We start from the raw sequence: 20,215 nt of genomic DNA on the forward strand, positions 1-20,215 counted from the left end.
ACTCGGGACTTTGTGCCAGGCAGGAGATTCACAATAATTGCTAGTTAAGTAAGGGGCTGCTGCCGTACAGTACTCTACGTAAAATGGAGTTGGAGTTCTATCTGGACCTGGTGATTTATTTTCTTTCAATCTTTCAGTTGTTTGTTAGAGTCAGGTATGCTTATTACTATTTTGTCCATACAGGAGCCTGTCCGGTGGTCAAATAACAGTATGTTTGTACAATTCTCTTGTGTGAACGATTTCTTGAATGTGAAATTTAAAACATCAGCTTTCATTTTGCTACCTTCAACTGCCACACCAGTCTTTTAATAATTTGTGGTGCTCACCCATGAACCATGGACCTTGCCGTTGGTGGGGAGGCTTGCGTGCCTCAGCGATACAGATAGCCGTGCCGTAGGTGCAACCACAACGGAGGGGTATCTGTTGAGAGGCCAGACAAACGTGTGGTTCCTGAAGAGGGGCAGCAGCCTTTTCAGTAGTTGCAAGGGCAACAGTCTGGATGATTGACTGATCTGGACTTGTAACAATAACCAAAACGGCCTTGCTGTGCTGGTACTGCGAACGGCTGAAAGCAAGGGGAAACTACAGCCGTAATTTTTCCCGAGGGCATGCAGCTTTACTGTATGGTCAAAAGATGACGACGTCCTCTTGGGTAAAAAATACTCTGGAGGTAAAATAGTCCCCCATTCGGATCTCCGGGTGGGGACTACTCAGGAGGATGTCGTTAACAGGAGAAAGAAAACTGGTGTTCTACGGATCGGAGCGTGGAATGTCAGATCCCTTAATCGGACAGGTAGGTTAGAAAATTTAAAAAGGGAAATGGATAGGTTAAAGTTAGATATAGTGGGAATTAGTGACGTTCGGTGGCAGGAGGAACAAGACTTCTGGTCAGGTGACTACAGGGTTATAAACACAAAATCAAATAGGGGTAATGCATGAGTAGGTTTAATAATGAATAGGAAAATAGGAATGCGGGTAAGCTACTACAAACAGCATAGTGAACGCATTATTGTGGCCAAGATAGATACGAAGCCCACACCTACTACAGTAGTACAAGTTTATATGCCAACTAGCTCTGCAGATGACGAAGAAATTGAGGAAATGTATGATGAAATAAAAGAAATTATTCAGATTGTGAAGGGAGACGAAAATTTAATAGTCATGGGTGACTGGAATTCGAGTGTAGGAAAAGGGAGAGAAGGAAACATAGTAGGTGAATATGGATTGGGGCTAAGAAATGAAAGAGGAAGCCGTCTGGTAGAATTTTGCACAGAGCACAACTTAATCATAGCTAACACTTGGTCCAAGAATCATGAAAGAAGGTTGTATACATGGAAGAACCCTGGAGATACTGACAGGTTTCAGATAGATTATATAATGGTAAGACAGAGATTTAGGAACCAGGTTTTAAATTGTAAGACATTTCCAGGGGCAGATGTGGACTCTGACCACAATCTATTGGTTATGACCTGTAGATTAAAACTGAAGAAACTGCAAAACGGTGGGAATTTATGGAGATGGGACCTGGATAAACTGAAAGAACCAGTGGTTGTACAGAGTTTCAGGGAGAGCATAAGGGAACAATTGACAGGAATGGGGGAAAGAAATACAGTAGAAGAAGAATGGGCAGCTTTGAGGGGTGAAGTAGCGAAGGCAGCAGAGGATCAAGTAGGTAAAAAGACGAGGGCTAGTAGAAATCCTTGGGTAACAGAAGAAATATTGAATTTAATTGATGAAAGGAGAAAATATAAAAATGCAGTAAATGAAGCAGGCAAAAAGGAATACAAACGTCTCAAAAATGAGATCGACAGGAAGTGCAAAATGGCTAAGCAGGGATGGCTAGAGGACAAATGTAAGGATGTAGAGGCCTATCTCACTAGGGGTAAGATAGATACTGCCTACAGGAAAATTAAAGAGACCTTTGGAGATAAGACAACGACTTGTATGAATATCAAGAGCTCAGATGGAAACCCAGTTCTAAGCAAAGAAGGGAAAGCAGAAAGGTGGAAGGAGTATATAGAGGGTCTATACAAGGGCGATGTACTTGAGGACAATATTATGGAAATGGAAGAGGATGTAGATGAAGATGAAATGGGAGATATGATACTGCGTGAAGAGTTTGACAGAGCACTGAAAGACCTGAGTCGAAACAAGGCCCCCGGAGTAGACAACATTCCATTGGAACTACTGACGGCCTTGGGAGAGCCAGTCCTGACAAAACTCTACCATCCGGTGAGCAAGATGTATGAAACAGGCGAAATACCCTCAGACTTCAAGAAGAATATAATAATTCCAATCCCAAAGAAAGCAGGTGTTGACAGATGTGAAAATTACCGAACTATCAGTTTAATAAGTCACAGCTGCAAAATACTAACACGAATTCTTTACAGACGAATGGAAAAACTAGTAGAAGCCAACCTCGACGAAGATCAGTTTGGATTCCGTAGAAACACTAGAACACGTGAGGCAATACTGATCTTACGACTTATCTTAGAAGAAAGATTAAGGAAAGGCGAACCTACGTTTCTAGCATTTGTAGACTTAGAGAAAGCTTTTGACAATGTTGACTGGAATACTCTCTTTCAAATTCTGAAGGTGGCAGGGGTAAAATACAGGGAGCGAAAGGCTATTTACAATTTGTACAGAAACCAGATGGCAGTTATAAGAGTCAAGGGACATGAAAGGGAAGCAGTGGTTGGGAAGGGAGTAAGACAGGGTTGTAGCCTCTCCCCGATGTTGTTCAATCTGTATATTGAGGAAGCAATAAAGGAAACAAAAGAAAAATTCGGAGTAGGTATTAAAACTCATGGAGAAGAAATAAAAACTTTGAGGTTCGCCGATGACATTGTAATTCTGTCAGAGACAGCAAAGGACTTGGAAGAGCAGTTGAATGGCATGGACAGTGTCTTGAAAGGAGGATATAAGATGAACATCAACAAAAGCAAAACAAGGATAATGGAATGTAGTCTAATTAAGTCGGGTGATGCTGAGGGAATTAGATTAGGAAATGAGACACTTAAAGTAGTAAAGGAGTTCTGCTATTTGGGGAGCAAAATAACTGATGATGGTCGAAGTAGAGAGGATATAAAATGTAGACTGGCAATGGCAAGGAAAGCGTTTCTGAAGAAGAGAAATTTGTTAACATCGAGTATAGATTTAAGTGTCAGGAAGTCGTTTCTGAAAGTATTTGTATGGAGTGTAGCCATGTATGGAAGTGAAACATGGACGATAAATAGTTTGGACAAGAAGAGAATAGAAGCTTTCGAAATGTGGTGCTACAGAAGAATGCTGAAGTTTAGATGGGTAGATCACATAACTAATGAGGAAGTATTGAATAGGATTGGGGAAGAGAGAAGTTTGTGGCACAACTTGACAAGAAGAAGGGATCGGTTGGTAGGACATGTTCTGAGGCATCAAGGGATCACCAATTTAGTATTGGAGGGCAGCGTGGAGGGTAAAAATCGTAGAGGGAGACCAAGAGATGAATACACTAAGCAGGTTCAGACGGATGTAGGTTGCAGTAGGTACTGGGAGATGAAAAAGCTTGCACAGGATAGAGTAGCATGGAGAGCTGCATCAAACCAGTCTCAGGACTGAAGACCACAACAACAACAACAGCCATGATTAACTTGTAGACATCTTTTTAGGGAGTTGGGCATTCTGACTTTTGCTTCACAGTATAACTGTTCACTTATGAATTTTTTTTTGTAAATAATCCACTACAGTTCAAAATAAAGAATGATGTACATAATTACAACACAAGAAGGAAAAATGACATTCATTATTCCACATTAAGGCTGTCTTTAGCACAAAAAATGGTGTACAATGCTGCAACGAAAATTTTTGGTCACTTATCCAGTGACATAAAATGTCTGACAGACAGCAAAGTAAAATTGGAATATAAATTGAGGAAGTTTCTCCTCAAAAACTATTCCTATTCCATAGAAGAATTTCTATTATTGTAAAGTGTAACATCAGTGTGGGGTCATGAACAAATTCGGCACGGTTAATTTAAGAGGTGCCCAGATGACCTACCTGTCATCAACCAGTTACCCCACCCCAAGGACCGAATATGTGTATCCCAACTGTCTGCATGTAATGTTAGTCATGTGAAAATGAGCAAAAGTTTTCTAAATGTTTGCAAATCATGTAACTGAGGAGGGACTTGGGAACCAGCCCAGTATTCACCTTATGGGATGTGGGAAACTACCAAAAATGGCATCCAGGCTGACCAGCATACCAACCCTCCTCGTTAATCCACTAGATAGATTAGATGAATGGCCATCACATCTCCCCAGCCAAGAACTGATGCTTTAACAAGTAAAGCTACGTGATTGGTATGCTCTATCACTGTATTAAAATAACATTTCAAATTTATGTGCCCAATTAAGCAGATGACTGATAAACTGACTGGTCCAGAATAGGCGGAAACCACACACAAAATTTTAAATCACATGGCAGTGAACTTGTTGTCTACAAAATTGGTAACACTTAGTACTTTTTTCTGTCTACAAAAGGTAGAAAAATTAGAATTTGTCAAAAAGCATTTCAAGTATTGAGCAGCACTGAGCTGTCTAGAAAACTGAGAAAATTGATTCTTATGATCCAAGACACCGTCTTTAACTCCATTTGCAACTGTTAAAAAGGGACACTATCCCAACTATCAGTGGCACATCCCTCTAGCAACAGTAACCTGCATTTGCAGCAAATGACGTCAATATTGAATGTGTGTGTGTGTGTGTGTGTGTGTGTGTGTGTGTGTGTGTGTGTAATAATGAAGCACTGATGTACAGATTTTTAATTGTGTAATGTCACCATTAATCCCAGATAACTGGGATAGCAATATATACATGGTGGACATGTGGAAACAAAGCCACTATTATTATCAGTGGAGGTCTTCATAATACAAAATACGAATGAAATTGTACTATATGTACCTGAGATGCGAATATTCATACTGTAGCAAATATAATCCTGTAACAGATTTTTTTAATGACTACAATACATGAACAAATGACTACAGCTATAATAACTAATTTTCTTCATCAGTTGCCAGATTCTCGATTTTCTTCCCCCGGAGGAATTAGCATAAAAAGTATTTTCAAATCATCAGAATTTCAGGAAGAACACCAACTTTTAAAAATGGTACCCAAGTCGAAACTTACATGAGTCAAATTCTGTTGCTGTTGGCTCCATGTGTTCAGAGTATGGGCACTTGTGTCACTTACGACGAAGCGGATCTGGAAAAAATAAATGAAATCGATACTGACCTCCAGGTTGTCTTTAACTCATTATCTCAGTTTATCAAGTTACCAGTTTTCCTTGCGGGAAAAGGTCCCATGCAATTCTACAGTATTCCACGGCAGCTTCAACACTGCACGTCCACAATGATTTTGAAATTGGGGCTAATGGAATAAAACCTGGACCGCGAGATTTGCTGAAATCAAATTCTATCTGACATTCACAAGAAATGCCGAAGTAAGGTGTGTGATCTAGTACGAAAACTGTTTTATGGCTAGATGGGTACATTTTTTCGTAGACGGTCATTGTGAGTAGTGCTGACTGTATCACCGTAATCACTCTAATAGTTTAAACATGCGTAGCTAAATTCTCTATAACCACGCAAAACAATCCAAAACTAGCCAGTGTTATTAGTCGCGTTGACTGTTCCTATTGTCGTAACATACGGCAATATGCTGTAAAAATACAGAAATCGATGTACACATAACGAAAAAGCGCATTGGACTGCAAACTGGAGCAAAAGCTTTATTCTTGTTAACCACTTAGGCTATGCTTTTCCCTCTTATCGAAATCAAAACACTGTGAACCACGAGATTGTTTACAATGTTGTTCCGTTGTTTACATCGTTATAGTAACTTTGCTCAAGTTTTCTTTTGATGTCAGTGATTTCCAAACTTGTGTGTCAAAACTCGTGCCACCAAATTAGCATGTGGAAATACTCTACTGGCATGACAACAAAAATGTGAACAAGCGGACTCGCCTAATTTTTTCACTGGTTGCATATTGACCATCACTGCAGTCCAGTGTATTAATATTATATCAATTTTCAGGTGCAACTAGCTTCTCAGAAAACATCGTAGAAAGGATGTGAATTTTGTTGTTGAAGATAATAGGGGTTTACGATCTTTTGTAGTATCTTTGCTGTAGTGTGTTTGCAAGATATTTATCTTTGATTTGAAAACGAAAGAGTGTTGCAGTCTACTGTATCATAGGTTAAGTTTTCGATTGAATAGTAACCAACTCGAAACGAATTGCGAGGGTCTTAGACGGTGATAATTTGAATTTTTTTTTATATCGCTTTCTGTAACTGTGTGTGATTAACCACCCGCGAAGATGCCTAGAGGTAAATCATCATTGTGTATATATTGAGCCAACTTTCGTGGAATTTAATGTTGTATAGCAATAAAAACAATATTAAATAAATTATGACAATTTTTTCAACTCCTGCATTGAATACTCTTAAAATATACATTAAACCCGCCTACACCTCACTCGCGTGGCTACTTTCCCGCAGCGTGTGAACTTCGTATCACATGGTTAAATTATTTTGACTAACCTTAGTATTAATATTGTCTTTTGCATCTACAGGAAAATACACCAACCATAAGGGCAGAAACCGACATTTCACAAACCCAGAAGAAATTGAAGAGCAAATGAAACGAGAAGAAAAGGAAAGGAAATGGAGAGTAAGATCTACATAAATGTTACCTTATTGAGTATGGAGTTATGGTGAGATTGGTTTGTTGAAAATGTTACGGCACGAAATTCCTTTTTGTTTTGGAGAATCATCGTTGTGCCTTAGACTATGAAATTTTTCAACTGCAGTTCAGTTAAATTACTACATGGTATTTGAAGAAGTGGGAATATACAAATCTCATGATGTTACTTTTTTATTTATATTCATTTATTAATATTTTTATAATGGTGTGGAATATGTAAACTGATTTTCAGAAATATATGTAGCATGAGTGAAATAGAATTGGTCAAGGCAAGATTATCAGCCATTTGACATTGGTTGCAGGATGCCTCTAAACTTCTCTTATCACCGTCTTCAGCTTTTAACATCCCTTTTTGTACTACCTTATTGCATTTCATTGGCAATCCTTTGTGGAAATTACTCTAACTGGTTTCTAGTGTCATCTATCCTCATTCCAGACAGTGAAGATAAAGTAGTTCCCAATTGTAAGAAGCTTATGAAAATGAGTGATATATTCTGTAATTAGTAGTTGGCTAATAATAAATTAACGTACACACATCAATTTTTCTGTTTATAAATGCACATAACTAACTCGATGTGTCATATGTTATTGGTTACATGATGCTGATGTCGATTAACATAGATGAGAATTCTGGTAATCACTATAATGTGACGTGAAAGGGCAGATGGTGGGCAATGCACAGTGGCAAGAAGTACCATGTACACTCCAGCCAACATTGTCTGACTGTAGTGTGCACTTCAGGATGCGCATGGAACATTTAGTGTGCATTTTCCTGTTCGTTTAACTTAGGTAAAGGAACTTGATTTAGGGTGACATAAAGCAAAGACACGAGGTATAACATTAAGAACTAACAGCAGTTATTTTCTGAGCATATGAATTTTTCTATGAAAAGTCAGAAGCAGAAACATTAGCCCAATGTAGTGGTTGCTCCATTGTTGCCAATTAAGAGGGTAACTGTTGCAATGTGTGGCATGGAAGGAAGACAGAGAGCACACTGGTGCCACTGCAAAGTATGCTCTATCCCTATTTGTACATTCCCAGCTTTTTACATCTATAACAGTTAAATGAGGCATTTTGTTATCTCATCAAAATTGACTATTCGGCACAGGGTTGAAACTAGAGGAGATAAGGGGCGAGAGAAATATTGTTGTAGGATGGGGGGAGGTGGTCTTTGATTATGCAGCACAAAGGGGGGAGGTGGGGGGGGGGGGGCAGCAACCTTTCACTTTGTCATACGTTACAGCATATTGCTATAGTTAACACTCAAATTATTTCAGCTACCCCATGTTGCAATTGATGTAGGGAACTAGTGCAGTGTAGCAGAGAGCACTTTTGTGCTTTAGTATTATGTGTTTCAAAGTGCCCAGAAGCCAATATTGTTTTCAGCAAAATCAAAGTAATATTAATGTGTTAAAAAGAAAAAAAAACACAAAATAGAAACTAAATCAGTTACAGAATGTGTTACGTGAAAATGTTCATAATTTAGAATAGGAGAAAAGAGGGATGGGTAGATGTAGGTAAAATGGTTGAAGACCAGTCAGTGAGCAGAAGGGAAAGCCCCAGAATTGCATCAAGCCCTTTTCTTTCAATTTTGACATTACAAGTTTTGTACAGAGAGGTCCAGAAAAAATGTAAAAACACTTTTATAATCAATATTAATGGTGGAAAATGACATGAAGTTGAAATTCTTGCACATGTAGAGTAGGCTCAGACATATCTGTGATAGTGAGGTGGAACACCATCTTGTTGTAGGTAAAATCATCCATTTCCAAATATCTCTCAGATGGCAGGTATTATCAATGTTTACAGCATATGAAGATACACCTCACCAGTAATGGTACCCTCAAAGAAAAATGGGCCAATCAAACTACACAGTGACAGACCACACCACACATTAACACCTATCAGATTAACATCCACATGAATGTAAGGATTTTCAGGAGCTCAGTACACGCAGTTGTGGTGGTTTACAGTACCATTCAGTTTGAAGTGTGCCTCGTCAAACCACTCATGAGAACTCTATCCTTTGATTTGGGTTGACCTCATATATAGCATGCAGAGATCTTGAAATGTACACTTTCCACTTTGCAGCCTTCAGAATTCATTGTACGCTTGATTAGCTTACCCCGCTTTCACGTGCATCCTGCTTCAGATTTTTGAAGTGACTTAGCAAAATGTTGCAGCACTGGAGTGCTGGGAGCTAGACTCGTTGAAGTTTTTGGTCAGCCAGACCTTTCCTTATGCAATGCTGAACAAAACCATTGGCTTAAAGTTTATGCTAGACATGATAAATTGACATAATGTGTTGGTGGCTCATTTCCATACACATTACACCATTGAAATTGTACCTCTATCGTGCTTCTGTATTTCCAGTACCACTTTAATATTGCCATGCACTGCTCAAACGACAATCATACTTCATTCATTACTGCACTGCACTGCACTGCACTGTCATCTGCTGGAAAACGCACACCAAGATCTGTTGAGAAAACAATGGACTATGCTACCATGCAAAATGTCATTTTTCTCCAAAGAAATCAATTATCAAAGAGTGTCTACATTTTTTTTCTGAACCCGTCTGTATATAAACTGACTTTATATGAAGGCTTAGTTTCCTAAATTAATCAAACTTTTTAAGTGACTCTTAGGCATCAGTAGCCAGTCACTCTTTACAGACTATTATGAAATATACTTCAAAGACACTTATTATACAAGGGTGGCTTAAAAAGTTCTTGGAACGGAATAAGGAAAAAAGTACTTACATCGCTGAAACTTTATTTTTCGATGTAGTCTCCTTGTAGAGTAATGCACTTGATCCAACGATGTTCCAGTGCCTTGATCCCATCTCGAAAATGAGTTTCCTCCAGGCCTACTCATCCAGCAAGAAAAATTTTCAGTTTGGGGAAGAGATGGAAGTGTGACGGAGCCATTTCAGATGAATAAGGAGGGTGTGGCAACGATTCATGCCTTTTGTCATGCCAGTGGCACGTGTGTGTTGGCACGTGTTGTCTTGATGGAAGTTGACTTTCTTCCTTTTTAAACCCGGCTTTTTTCACGTATATTTTGTTGGAATTTGTGCAGGAGGTCAGCATAGTATTCTCTAGTAATTGTTTGCCAAATGGGGACATAATCTACAAACAGAATCCCCTTCACATCCCAGAACACTAATGCCTTGACCTTTCGTGCCGGAGGAATTGTCTTTGCTTTCTTTGGTGGGAGAATCAGCCCGTTTCCACTGGTTTGACTTCTTCTTCTCCTCCCCCCCCCCCCCCCCCTCTCTCTCTGGGGTATACTAGTGCACCCAATTTCATATGTGGTCACAAACCTGCACAAAAAATCTTGTTAGTTTCTCCTAAAACGGACAAAACATTGTTCTGATTTGTCCATTCTCAGGCTTTTTTGATCCAGCATCAAGAGTCACAGCACCCACCGTGCAGATAATTTTTTTGTTTCTAATTCTTCAGTTAAAATGAGATATACCCTTTCAGATGACATCTGGCAAGTGTGAGCAATTTCATGCACTTTCAATCGGCGATCCTCTGACCATTTTGTGCACTTTTGCAATGATTTCTGGAGTAGTGACACATCTTGGCCGACCATTGCGCGGATTATCATCTAAGCTTTCCTGATCAAATTTAAATTCATTTGTCCACTTGGCGACAGTTGAATACGAAGGAGCAGAGTCCCCCAGTTTATTCTGGAAATCGGCACAAATGTCCTTTGCTTTCACACCTGTCTTTATGGTGTACTTAATCACTGCTTGAGTCTCGCTTATATTTGTTTACTTATTTATTTTTTCCCCATCTTTACAAATCACTATGCGGGAACAACTACAGAGCCACGTCACCGCCACAGTTTTTTTCCAAGAACACTGACGTAGCACATGTTTACAGGCAACAGTCCAATGAATAGCACGTGAACAACTCATTGTGCTAGCACTGACCTCTTGTGGTGATTCTTCATTGTAGTTATTACTGTCAGTACTTTCAAGAAGGCAAATCTCAGAATGGGATCTTACTTATGCTTTTCTGTCCAGAATTTTCTTTATTTGTAAGTTCATGTGTAGCTGTGTTCGTATATTTCAGTGTCTAATATTATTCCGTGTAGTTTTGTGTCTGTTTGTGTTACCTTTTCTTGGTGTGTGTCTGCTTCATGTTTTGTTTCTGTATCCCTGTATTATTTTTCAATTTCTGTCATCACTACTGTCATTTGTATTATGATTGTTTGATCTGGGTATAGGTTTATGTGCCTCTCTTGTGTATATTCTTGAAATAGTGTCCACCGTTCTGTGCAAGTCTGTTCATTAGTCTGGATTCCAGAGTAGCTGTATATTTTGTCATCCTTTATCGTCTGACCTGTGTGTGCATGGTGCAGTGTAGTATTACATTTTCGAGGGAGCCAGAGGGGTATTATTAGCTCGGGTGGTTGTTCATCCGCTGTGTGTGTGTGTGTGTGTGTGTGTGTGTGTGTGTGTGTGTGTGTGTGTGAGAGAGAGAGAGAGAGAGAGAGAGAGAGAGAGAGAGAGAGAGAGAGAGGGGGGGGGGGGGGGGGGGGGGGGAATAGATTTCATGGAAGCAGCTTTTGCAGAGTAGTTAATGTTCACATTTGGCACTTATTTGTAGCAAATAATATTAAATAAACTAAGCCCATTCATACAAACAATCATTGAGTAAGAAAGAAATGAAATTGAAAACATTTTTTAAACTTTTGAATCACAAATAATATAAACCAATTTTACAAGAGAGTGGTAAATGGGACATGGAATATAGTAGTGTCAAAATAATAACAATAATAATAATAATTCAAAATCTAATCAGACTTTCAAAATCAATTCTGGATGCAAGCTTTCTTTGCATCATGCTGCCATTTATTGTAATGTGAAACAAAGAGACACTAACAGCAATAAACTGTCGACTGCATAATGACTACTGCAGGTCCACACATTGGTACCCCGCATAAGTTAGCAGCAGTTGCAGAGCTTTTGTAAGTTAATTCCTTTGTTTTTCGGTAGTTATGTTTATATAAAGTTGTTGTCTTTGTCTGAAAAATGGGTGTTCTTTATCTGATTTTCATTTCTATTTATCTATTCAATCTTGCCTGTCTGTAGTGTTTGCTTATTGGGAGCATTTTCTAGTTTGTTTTGTTTGTTTACGGCTGTGAGTTTGTGACCATTGGGTTTTTGAATGTTGTTTTGGTTGTTGTTTGGGTATGGTATTGCTGTCTTCGTACTGTCTGTATTGGTTCAACCAGTTTATGGATTTTGTAGTCCACACTTCCTATTATGTTTTGCAGAGAATAAGATTTTTCACGGTGTAACCTGGTCTGCTCTGTGCAGTAAAGTCTCTTTCTTTAGGTACTTCTACTACATTGCTGGTCAGTATTTTTATTATGATTGCATTATAGTCTTTCTGTGTTCAACCTTCATGAATGGTCCAGTGTCCTATTTGTGTCAGGGTTTTTAATATTTGTCAGAGATATGTTATTTTGCCATCCTGTGTTTCCTAGAATAGTTGGTGCCTGTCCCTCCGGGTTAAAAACTAAGTATCATATATGATTTGTGCAGGTGAATGTGCAAAATAGACTAAAACGGGACACACTGTAGAATGTATATGGATTGGCCAAAATAGTTTTGGATGCCCTGTTGCTTCACTGAAGATCCTAAGGCAAAACTTTGCTATCTTTACTTTAAGTGGTGAAGTGCCAGAGCCCCTCTTGTTATTAAATACTGTGCATATGAATAACGTATGGAAATGTACCTGTGTGATTGTGTTCTGTAACTTAAGCCAAATTTTGATGTCTTTTATGACAGTTTCTCATGAGTTGGTATCACTAACTTATATAGTAGAGCAGTAGAGACACATCAGTGTTTAGTACATGGTTAGTCTGTAGTTTGCATTCATAAACAGTTATTCAGACTCTTAAAAACAATGGAAAATCCAGGATGAAATGAAACAGTGTTACTATGTCCATGCCTTTCATAATATTGTTCAAACTGTAAAATATTTATTTGGTTTTAGGTGGTATCCACCTATTAACCTGCTACTTCTGTTTATACGTAAAGTGCACTTCTTGGATTTAAAAGTTGCATATACTGATAAAATCACCTATTGCCAAAGTGGACTTGAATATTAATGTGAAGAAAATATATACGTTGTGGCAGATATAGATGTAAGACTAAGACTTTTGAAATTTGTTCCTTATTCCACAGGTACTGGTAACTACTTAACTAATATTTCTGCAGTGTAAATAGGCACTGCATTAGGTATAGTGTTCATTAATAGGCAATAGAAAGCATATCCTGTTCCTTCTGGTGTCTTGGAGCCATTCATGTAGATTTGGAAGTAATTTGGCCTCCCATTTTGTATGACAGCCAGTGTCTGTCAGTCAGCCCTCTGTATTGTTTTTTTAATAATCAGTAATTTTTCCGTCCTCCGTGCAACACACAAATTATTAGTACTAGCGGAAAAAATAAATTGGAAGCTTAATGCCGTTTTATTTTATGCTAGACAACATTTTTGCTAAAAGTCACAATTTTTGAAATGTACAAGTAAAACATAAGTGATCTTTAAATGCCCCCACTACCAAGCTCACACCCCACTGGTCAGAACTTTGTTTGTTGTTCATGACACTTCCTTCTACCACTGTGCAATAATTTGCAACTACACGAACTTTTTCCCCAGTCATCTTTTTTGGTCTTCGTTGACTGCCACTGTCCAGTTTCTCATAAAGAAGTTGCAATTTTTATTCTGCCAAGGTGTCAATGTTCCACTCAATATGTGGGCTGCAATGATTGTAGGAACTGATGCACTCACTGCATAATTGATAATACTAAAAAGTTCATAGTAACTTTCTGTCTGTGAGGAAGATGATGTTAGTGTCTTAATCCAGTTTTGTATCATTGCTTGGTTTTCACTGAGGTTGCTTTGTGAACTTTCCACTTTCTTGGCGGGTTAGTGGGTGGCGAAGGATAATCGTGAGTTGTCTTTATCTCTATCATAGCTGTATGACCCCGTGGGATAGTCAAGGATATTCCACTGGAAACCTGTAGCAAGGTTTGGTGAACACAGTTACATAGATTGTGGACAGGCCTTTTTCCAGGTTCAAAATCAATCTTAGCAATCTATTATTCCGTACATAAAGACAGCTACAATGCCAAAAAAGTTGCTCCATAATTGTCTTGATAGTAACATCACCAAGCATACCTGTGGGCATTATAATCTCAAAAAATAATTAATGATGGTTCTATCTTGCTCACTCAATTGTTCAGTTCCCGTCTTGAGATAAGTTCTTGGTGGGCAGTACAATGATACTATCAATATTTATCAGTTATTTTTGCCCCACTGACCACTGTCTGAAGACTATTAATATTTGCATAATCGATTATTTCCTCATAAGGCAAATGTGTGTGTAGTCATCTAAATACATAATAGCTTCTAAAATAGCCAAAAATTCCCCGTTTCCACGATGTCTCACAGATACACACGAAGAAAATGTCTTGCAGTTACTTCATGATGCAGGACATCTTTGTGTGCCAATGCTGTGAATGTGCATTCCACTGTCAAATTTTGAATTTCATAATTTATGTCAGTGTAATGTAAGTGGATAGATAATAATTCTACTCACCGTGCGGTGGCAAGAGAACACAGAAACAAAAAGGTATAACTTTTACAAGCTTTGGAACCAGTGGCTCCTCCTTCTGACGTAGGAGTTGAAGGGAAGGAAGAGGGGTGAAGGAAAAGGACTGGAGAGGTTTAGGGAAATGGTACAGTTCAGAAAAGTCAGGGGAGACTTAGCGGACGGGATGAGAAAGAAAGACTGATTGTTGGGGACTGTACCGGACAAGATTTGAAAACCTGAGATCTTAAAGGTGGAAGAAAGAGTAATATGCAAGACAGAGAGTACTACTAAAACAACATACACAAGTTAGAGTGAAAAGCTAAGTGCATTGTGTGTAACAGGTGGGGGGGGGGGGCAAATATACAAGTCAAATAATGAAAGATGTAGAAAACTAAAATGGAGTGAAGAAAGGAGTAGTTATTGTGAAGAACCAAGGACATATGTTGTAGTGCAAGTTCCCGCCCGCGGAGTTCTGAGATACTGATGTCTGGGGGGAAGAATCCAGATGGCATATGCGGTGAAACATGCCCCCAGGTCATGACTGTCATGCTGTAGAGCATGGTCTGCTACGGGATATTGTCTGTTGCTCGTATACACCCTCTGCCTATGCCCATTCATCCTGACTAATAACTGCTTGCTAGTCGTGCCAATGTAAAAGGCCAACAGTGTTTACATAACAGCTGTTTTGTATATATGTTCATCATTCTGCTGGAATTGTCTGTGATCTCTTCTGTATGTTCTTTTTGTTGTTGTCCTCCCAGCTGACACTTGTCAGTTGTGCAGAATTTTCTCTCTCTTCAAATGTCTTCACTGGAATTTTCACTTGCTGTTTTCCCCAGTTCTTTTATTCATCATCCTTCTGTTAATTTAAAACTGTCTCAAAGCCTTCTGTCATCTCTTGAAAGTTAATTCCAACTATATTATTCATTGCAGTTAAGGAGCTCTTACCTGAGTTATGGGTAGCTGCTGAGACTGTGAACTTAATTGGATCATATTTTCTGTCTCTGCATGTTGTTTTCTTGATGTTACCATTTCTTGAATATCCAAATTGAGTTCTTCCTTGGGTAAGGCCTGGACCACACTGTTAAGATTTTTTGGATAAGGCACAGTGTCCTCCTCTAATCTCTGCTAGCCATAGTGGAATATCCACAAAGACCCTTTAAAGATTAAAATATAAGTTATTCTCTAATTCCTGACTTTTAAATACCATACAAAGTTAGTTTATTGGTTGCTAAGCAAAGATCAAGCTGTAAAATATACAATAGACAATACTGTTGGATCAAATGTTTCACCAGCAATACTCCAGCAGAAATAAACCCTGGGAAAAAGGAAAATCATGGATTGACTCTCTTTGAATGCGCCCCAAGAAACAGTTAATGGAATTCTGTTTAAGGCATGACACAAAAATCATCAATAACTATAAAACATGGAGGGAAAGACAGTATGTAAAATGTAATGTTAGAACTTTCTTGTGGCTATATTGAAAAGAATTTAAACTGAAAATCATGGTCATGGAAAATCCTGGTGTAAAGTGATTAATTAAGTAGTAAAGTTAACCACTTAGTTAAGGCATGCATGCACACACAGAGCAATATGTGGAGGGGGTGCACTGTTGCTAAAAAGATTCACTGGGAAGCTAGCAACATTCTCAACCTTGTTTCCTGATTTTTAGAAACTTACATCTCTATTTGATGAGTGATTATCTTTGCTCCTTCAGCTATAAACTGAAAATATCATTCTCGATTCTCTTGCAGCTCTATAACAAGGGGACGTAACTAGCAGACTTAGATATTCTTTGTACTTAAAGGACTTGAGGGGCAGTGCATGGACACAAATTCCCTAAAAGCAGCACAATGCAGTTCTCAGAAACACTCAAAAACCTTCGCAATTTTCAAAGTTCTGTTATGTAAAGTAGATTTGAACACAGTTAATCAAATTGTCTGTAGCTGAGTGCACAGTATTCTAGTATCTTAATACTGCGAGCTCAAATGTTTGTCACCGGGGCTAGGTATTTAGCTTTTATTGGATTTCAGTATTTATCATGAAATGAAATTTTAGTTGACAAATATTTAATCATAATTTTAATAAAATGTCTTACTTTTAATTACAAATCACAAGAAAAAGTGAGTATTCATAATAAATTAAAATTTGGTACAAAAATGGGATGCCTTACTGTGAAATGAATAATAGCATTTACAATATATCAAAAGTACTGTTCAGGCATTGGAAAATCCAGGATGGTACGTAACAATGTTATGAAAAGGAGCATTGCTACTCACCATATAGCAAGAGATTTTGAGTCACAGATAGGCACAACAAAGACTGTGACAAATAACCCACACTCATGCGAACGCAACTCACACATTCAACTACTTTTGTGTGTGTGGGGGGGGGAGAGGGGGGGGTCACACCTGTCTGTCGGTCGTCTATTTTTGACAAAGGCCTTGTTGGCCAAAAGCTTGTGTGTGACAGTCTTTTTGTTGTGCCTATCTGCAAGTCAGCAGCTCTGCTATATGGCGAAAGGTATTGTTCAATAATTTTCACATATATTTTATGCTTTATTAGCTGTGAAAGAAAGGTAGCCAAAGGAAAAGTTGGTGAATGCGAACTCTGAGAGAATAGATGCTGTTCAAATCCTAATTTTACCATTCCGTTTGAAATGATGTAACCTTATTGTGGTGAAAGTGTTATCTTCTTCCTATCTTTTCTATGTACACTGAAAGAAAAAGAGGGCTATCAGAAAGGAGTTGTGCAAATTGGTCAAAAATTAATATTCGTATAAGAATCAACAGAAAATGCAAAATAGGGAACTTCAACAGCCAATGGATAAATGTGTGATGCTGCAGTGCAGTTTCACCTTGCAGCTGGCAAGGATAGTGAAAAAGGACATTTCGATAACAGGATATAAAGTCTTTGTGAATTTCATTACTTGTACTCAGCTGGACAGTAATTGTGCCTTGCAGACAAGTGCGTGAACAATATATGTAGATGAAAGAATGTGGGGGGGGGGGGGGGGGGGGGGGGGCATGTAGACTCAAAGAAGCCAGTTGGAGTAATTGGCAAATTACTTGACATTTGAATAGGAGCACTGCCACTATTTGACAAAGTTGACAGGGATGGGTGAACCATGGCCGAACACAGCATCAAGAAGGAAGTAGTTGACCTACATATACAATGGAACATGAAGACCGCGCACTCATCAGAGAGGTATTCAGAGCCCCAGGTTCATCATTGTCATCGATCCGATGTACCACAGCTGCTTCAGTGTTCTACAAGGATCATTAAACGGTAGCTCCCAGAAACGGGGCGGAGCTCGAAACACCTATTGCGCCAACTACCATCGACATTGGTACACAACAAGCCCATTTGCAGTGGTGCCTGGCACATTTGGCCTGGAATCTCATTGACTGTAGTGGAATTGTCTACATTGGTTAGCCCCCACTTCAAATTGAGCCCTGAAGTCTAGATGCTCTGCCCCCCCCCCCCCCCCCCCACACACACACACACACACACACACACACACACACACTGGGGTGTCCACAACTCTTTTGTGGATACGTGTGTAGTGAGCATGGGACTTCGAGCTAATGTGGCCCTCCTTCCTTTTCTGCATCCTTCCCCATCCCCCATCTTCGCCCCCCACTCCTTCCTCTGCCTCTTTCCTTTTCTTTCTCCCCCTCTGTGAGTATGTTTTGTGCCTACGTCCAGAGACGGACGCTCGAAAATGTAAAACAGTCTCTCTTCTTCGCTTTTTCTGCTGGCAAGTTTCTGTCCTTCTCTTTTCATTACCTCATCTCTTTACCTTTTTCTTCGCTGCGGCATTTGAGACCTCTCTTCTTTACTTTCTCTTTCTTTTTTTCCCCCTTTCTCTTTTTTCCTCCCTGTGCATGTCTGAAGTCCGACCCACGCATTCCCATGCGTAGCCGGTGATTACCCGAGCTGATACCTTCCGAAAGTGCCGATTGGACCTTCCGTCCGTTTCTCGAGAGGTGTGACCTGAGGTGTGAACAATCACCTAAGGTGGGAATGCCCTGAGAGAGGGCCTCCACAAGGAACGAGCGCGCCATCGGAGACACTAGTAATCATGGGGGATACTTCCTCAATGGTTTCATCATCATCTACTATGTCTGCTCACAAGCGTAAGTTCAATGAGTCTCAGCCACAGACAGTTCTTCCATCGTTGCCACAGTTCCTTGTTGTTTCTTGGACTCACGAAGTTAAAGACTTCTCCACGATCAACCCTTTCATTATTCAGAAAGGTGTCGACACAATTGCAGGTCCTGTAAAGTCTTGTTTCTGATTACGAAATGGCACCTTGTTTTTAGAAACAGTCAGTGCCCTCCAGGCACAAAAATTGCTGTGTACTTCACTGCTACACACCTTCCCTGTCCGAGTGGAAGCGCACCGCACTTTAAATTCATCACGGGTGGTCGTTTATACACGCTCCCTCGACGGATTGTCCGACAAGGAAATTCAAAACTACCTGTCTGACCAGTCTGTCACGGCTGTTCATCGAGTCGTGAAAAGGGTTGACACGAACATCGTTCCAACCCGTACTGTCTTCTAAACATTTGACAGAGTTCAACTCCCATCGAACATAAAAGCTGGCAATGAGATAATTTCCGTTCGCCCTTACATCTCAAACCCTACGCGTTGCTATCGGTGTCAGCGGTTCAATCATACCAGCCAGTCCTGTTCCAATCCGACCAAATGCGTTACATGTGGCAAGGATGCCCATGAGGGTGCTTGTCCACCTCCGTCCCCTCGTTGCATCAACTGTATGGGTGACCATGCTGCTTCCTCTAGAGATTGCCACATTTTTAAAGACAAACAGATCATTCAGGAAGTCAGAGTGAAGGAAAAGGTGTCGATCTTCGCTGCTCGTAAGTTGTTCACCAGTCAAAAGTCCACTGTGCCTCACACAGGTAAATACAGCACTGTCCTTGCCTCTCCTCGGCCAACTAAGGAGGCAGCCACTCAGACTTGTGATCTCACCTTTAGTGCCACAGTCGTCAGATCGTCCAGCACAAAGATCGTCCGTTCAACCTCCCCACTCTCACCTGATCACTCTATGGCTCACCCTTCATCGGGTTCTGCTAAATCTCGAGCCCCAAAATCAGACACCCGGACTTCCAAAAAAGAGCCTACTCGTGAAGATTTTTTATGTACCCCAATTTCACAACCATCAGTTCCTCCTTCATCTCAACATTCTGTTTCCAAAAAGGCTAATAAGAAACCCAGTTCCTCTCCTTCTCCGCCACGGCGTGTCTCATCTACAGCACCGCCTGGCAGTAACCGCCCTTGGCCGACTTCTGTGTCGCCGAAGCGCACTGCTGGTGGCCGATCAACCGGCCGATCGCTGGTGGCAGGAGCTGCTCCCGAACAACCTATGGCTCAGGATCTTCGGCTGAATGCCGTTCCACGCTGTTGGTCGCAAGCTCTGAGCAGTCGTTGAGTTGAGGGTAACCTTGGTCACATTCTTCCATTTTCTGTCCACCCTATGTCCATTATCCATCGGAATATCCGCGGCATTCTAGCCAATCGGGATGAATTGTCGATCCTCTTATGATCCTACTCACCAGTCGTCTTCTATCTTCGGGAAACAAAGCTGCGTCCCCACGACCGCTTTGTTTTCCCCCATTTTCAGTCAGTCTGATTTGATCTCCCCTCTGTTGAAGGCACTCCAGCACATGGAAGACTCATGATTCTTCTCCATGATGCTCTCCATTATCAGCCAATCCCCTTAAACACTTCCTTCCAAGCTGTCGCTGTCCGTCTTTCCCTTTCTGGATACATCTTCTCTCTTTGTACTGTATACATTCCATCGTCCACACCAATGGCACGAGCTGATCTCCTTC

The 20,215-nt window shown here is 40.0% G+C and overlaps 2 protein-coding genes across 4 annotated transcripts in view; one reads left to right on the forward strand and one right to left on the reverse strand.

Moving 5' to 3' along the window:
- The window catches only part of LOC124596254 (integrator complex subunit 13), a 256,833-nt gene extending 250,750 nt beyond the window's left edge, over positions 1-6,083 (reverse strand). Inside the window, exons 1-2 of one of the 3 annotated variants that reach the window (XM_047135328.1) lie at positions 5,314-6,078; positions 5,166-5,240 (exon numbers count right to left, since the gene is read on the reverse strand). In XM_047135328.1, coding sequence (XP_046991284.1) covers positions 5,166-5,240; positions 5,314-5,547 — 309 coding nt within the window. In that variant the 5' untranslated portion in view covers positions 5,548-6,078. Of the gene's footprint in view, positions 1-5,165; positions 5,241-5,313 lie in introns of all 3 variants that reach the window. The other 2 variants (XM_047135326.1, XM_047135327.1) reach the window with 2 other exon arrangements.
- A 95-nt stretch (positions 6,084-6,178) lies between these two features.
- LOC124596255 (28 kDa heat- and acid-stable phosphoprotein-like) overlaps positions 6,179-20,215 on the forward strand; it is a 69,942-nt gene continuing 55,905 nt past the window's right edge. Inside the window, exons 1-2 of the mRNA XM_047135329.1 lie at positions 6,179-6,364; positions 6,610-6,707. Coding sequence (XP_046991285.1) covers positions 6,355-6,364; positions 6,610-6,707 — 108 coding nt within the window. The 5' untranslated portion in view covers positions 6,179-6,354. The remainder of the gene's footprint in view (positions 6,365-6,609; positions 6,708-20,215) is intronic.

This window comes from Schistocerca americana, chromosome 2 (genome assembly GCF_021461395.2).
Source record: "Schistocerca americana isolate TAMUIC-IGC-003095 chromosome 2, iqSchAmer2.1, whole genome shotgun sequence".
NCBI lineage: Eukaryota > Metazoa > Arthropoda > Insecta > Orthoptera > Acrididae > Schistocerca > Schistocerca americana.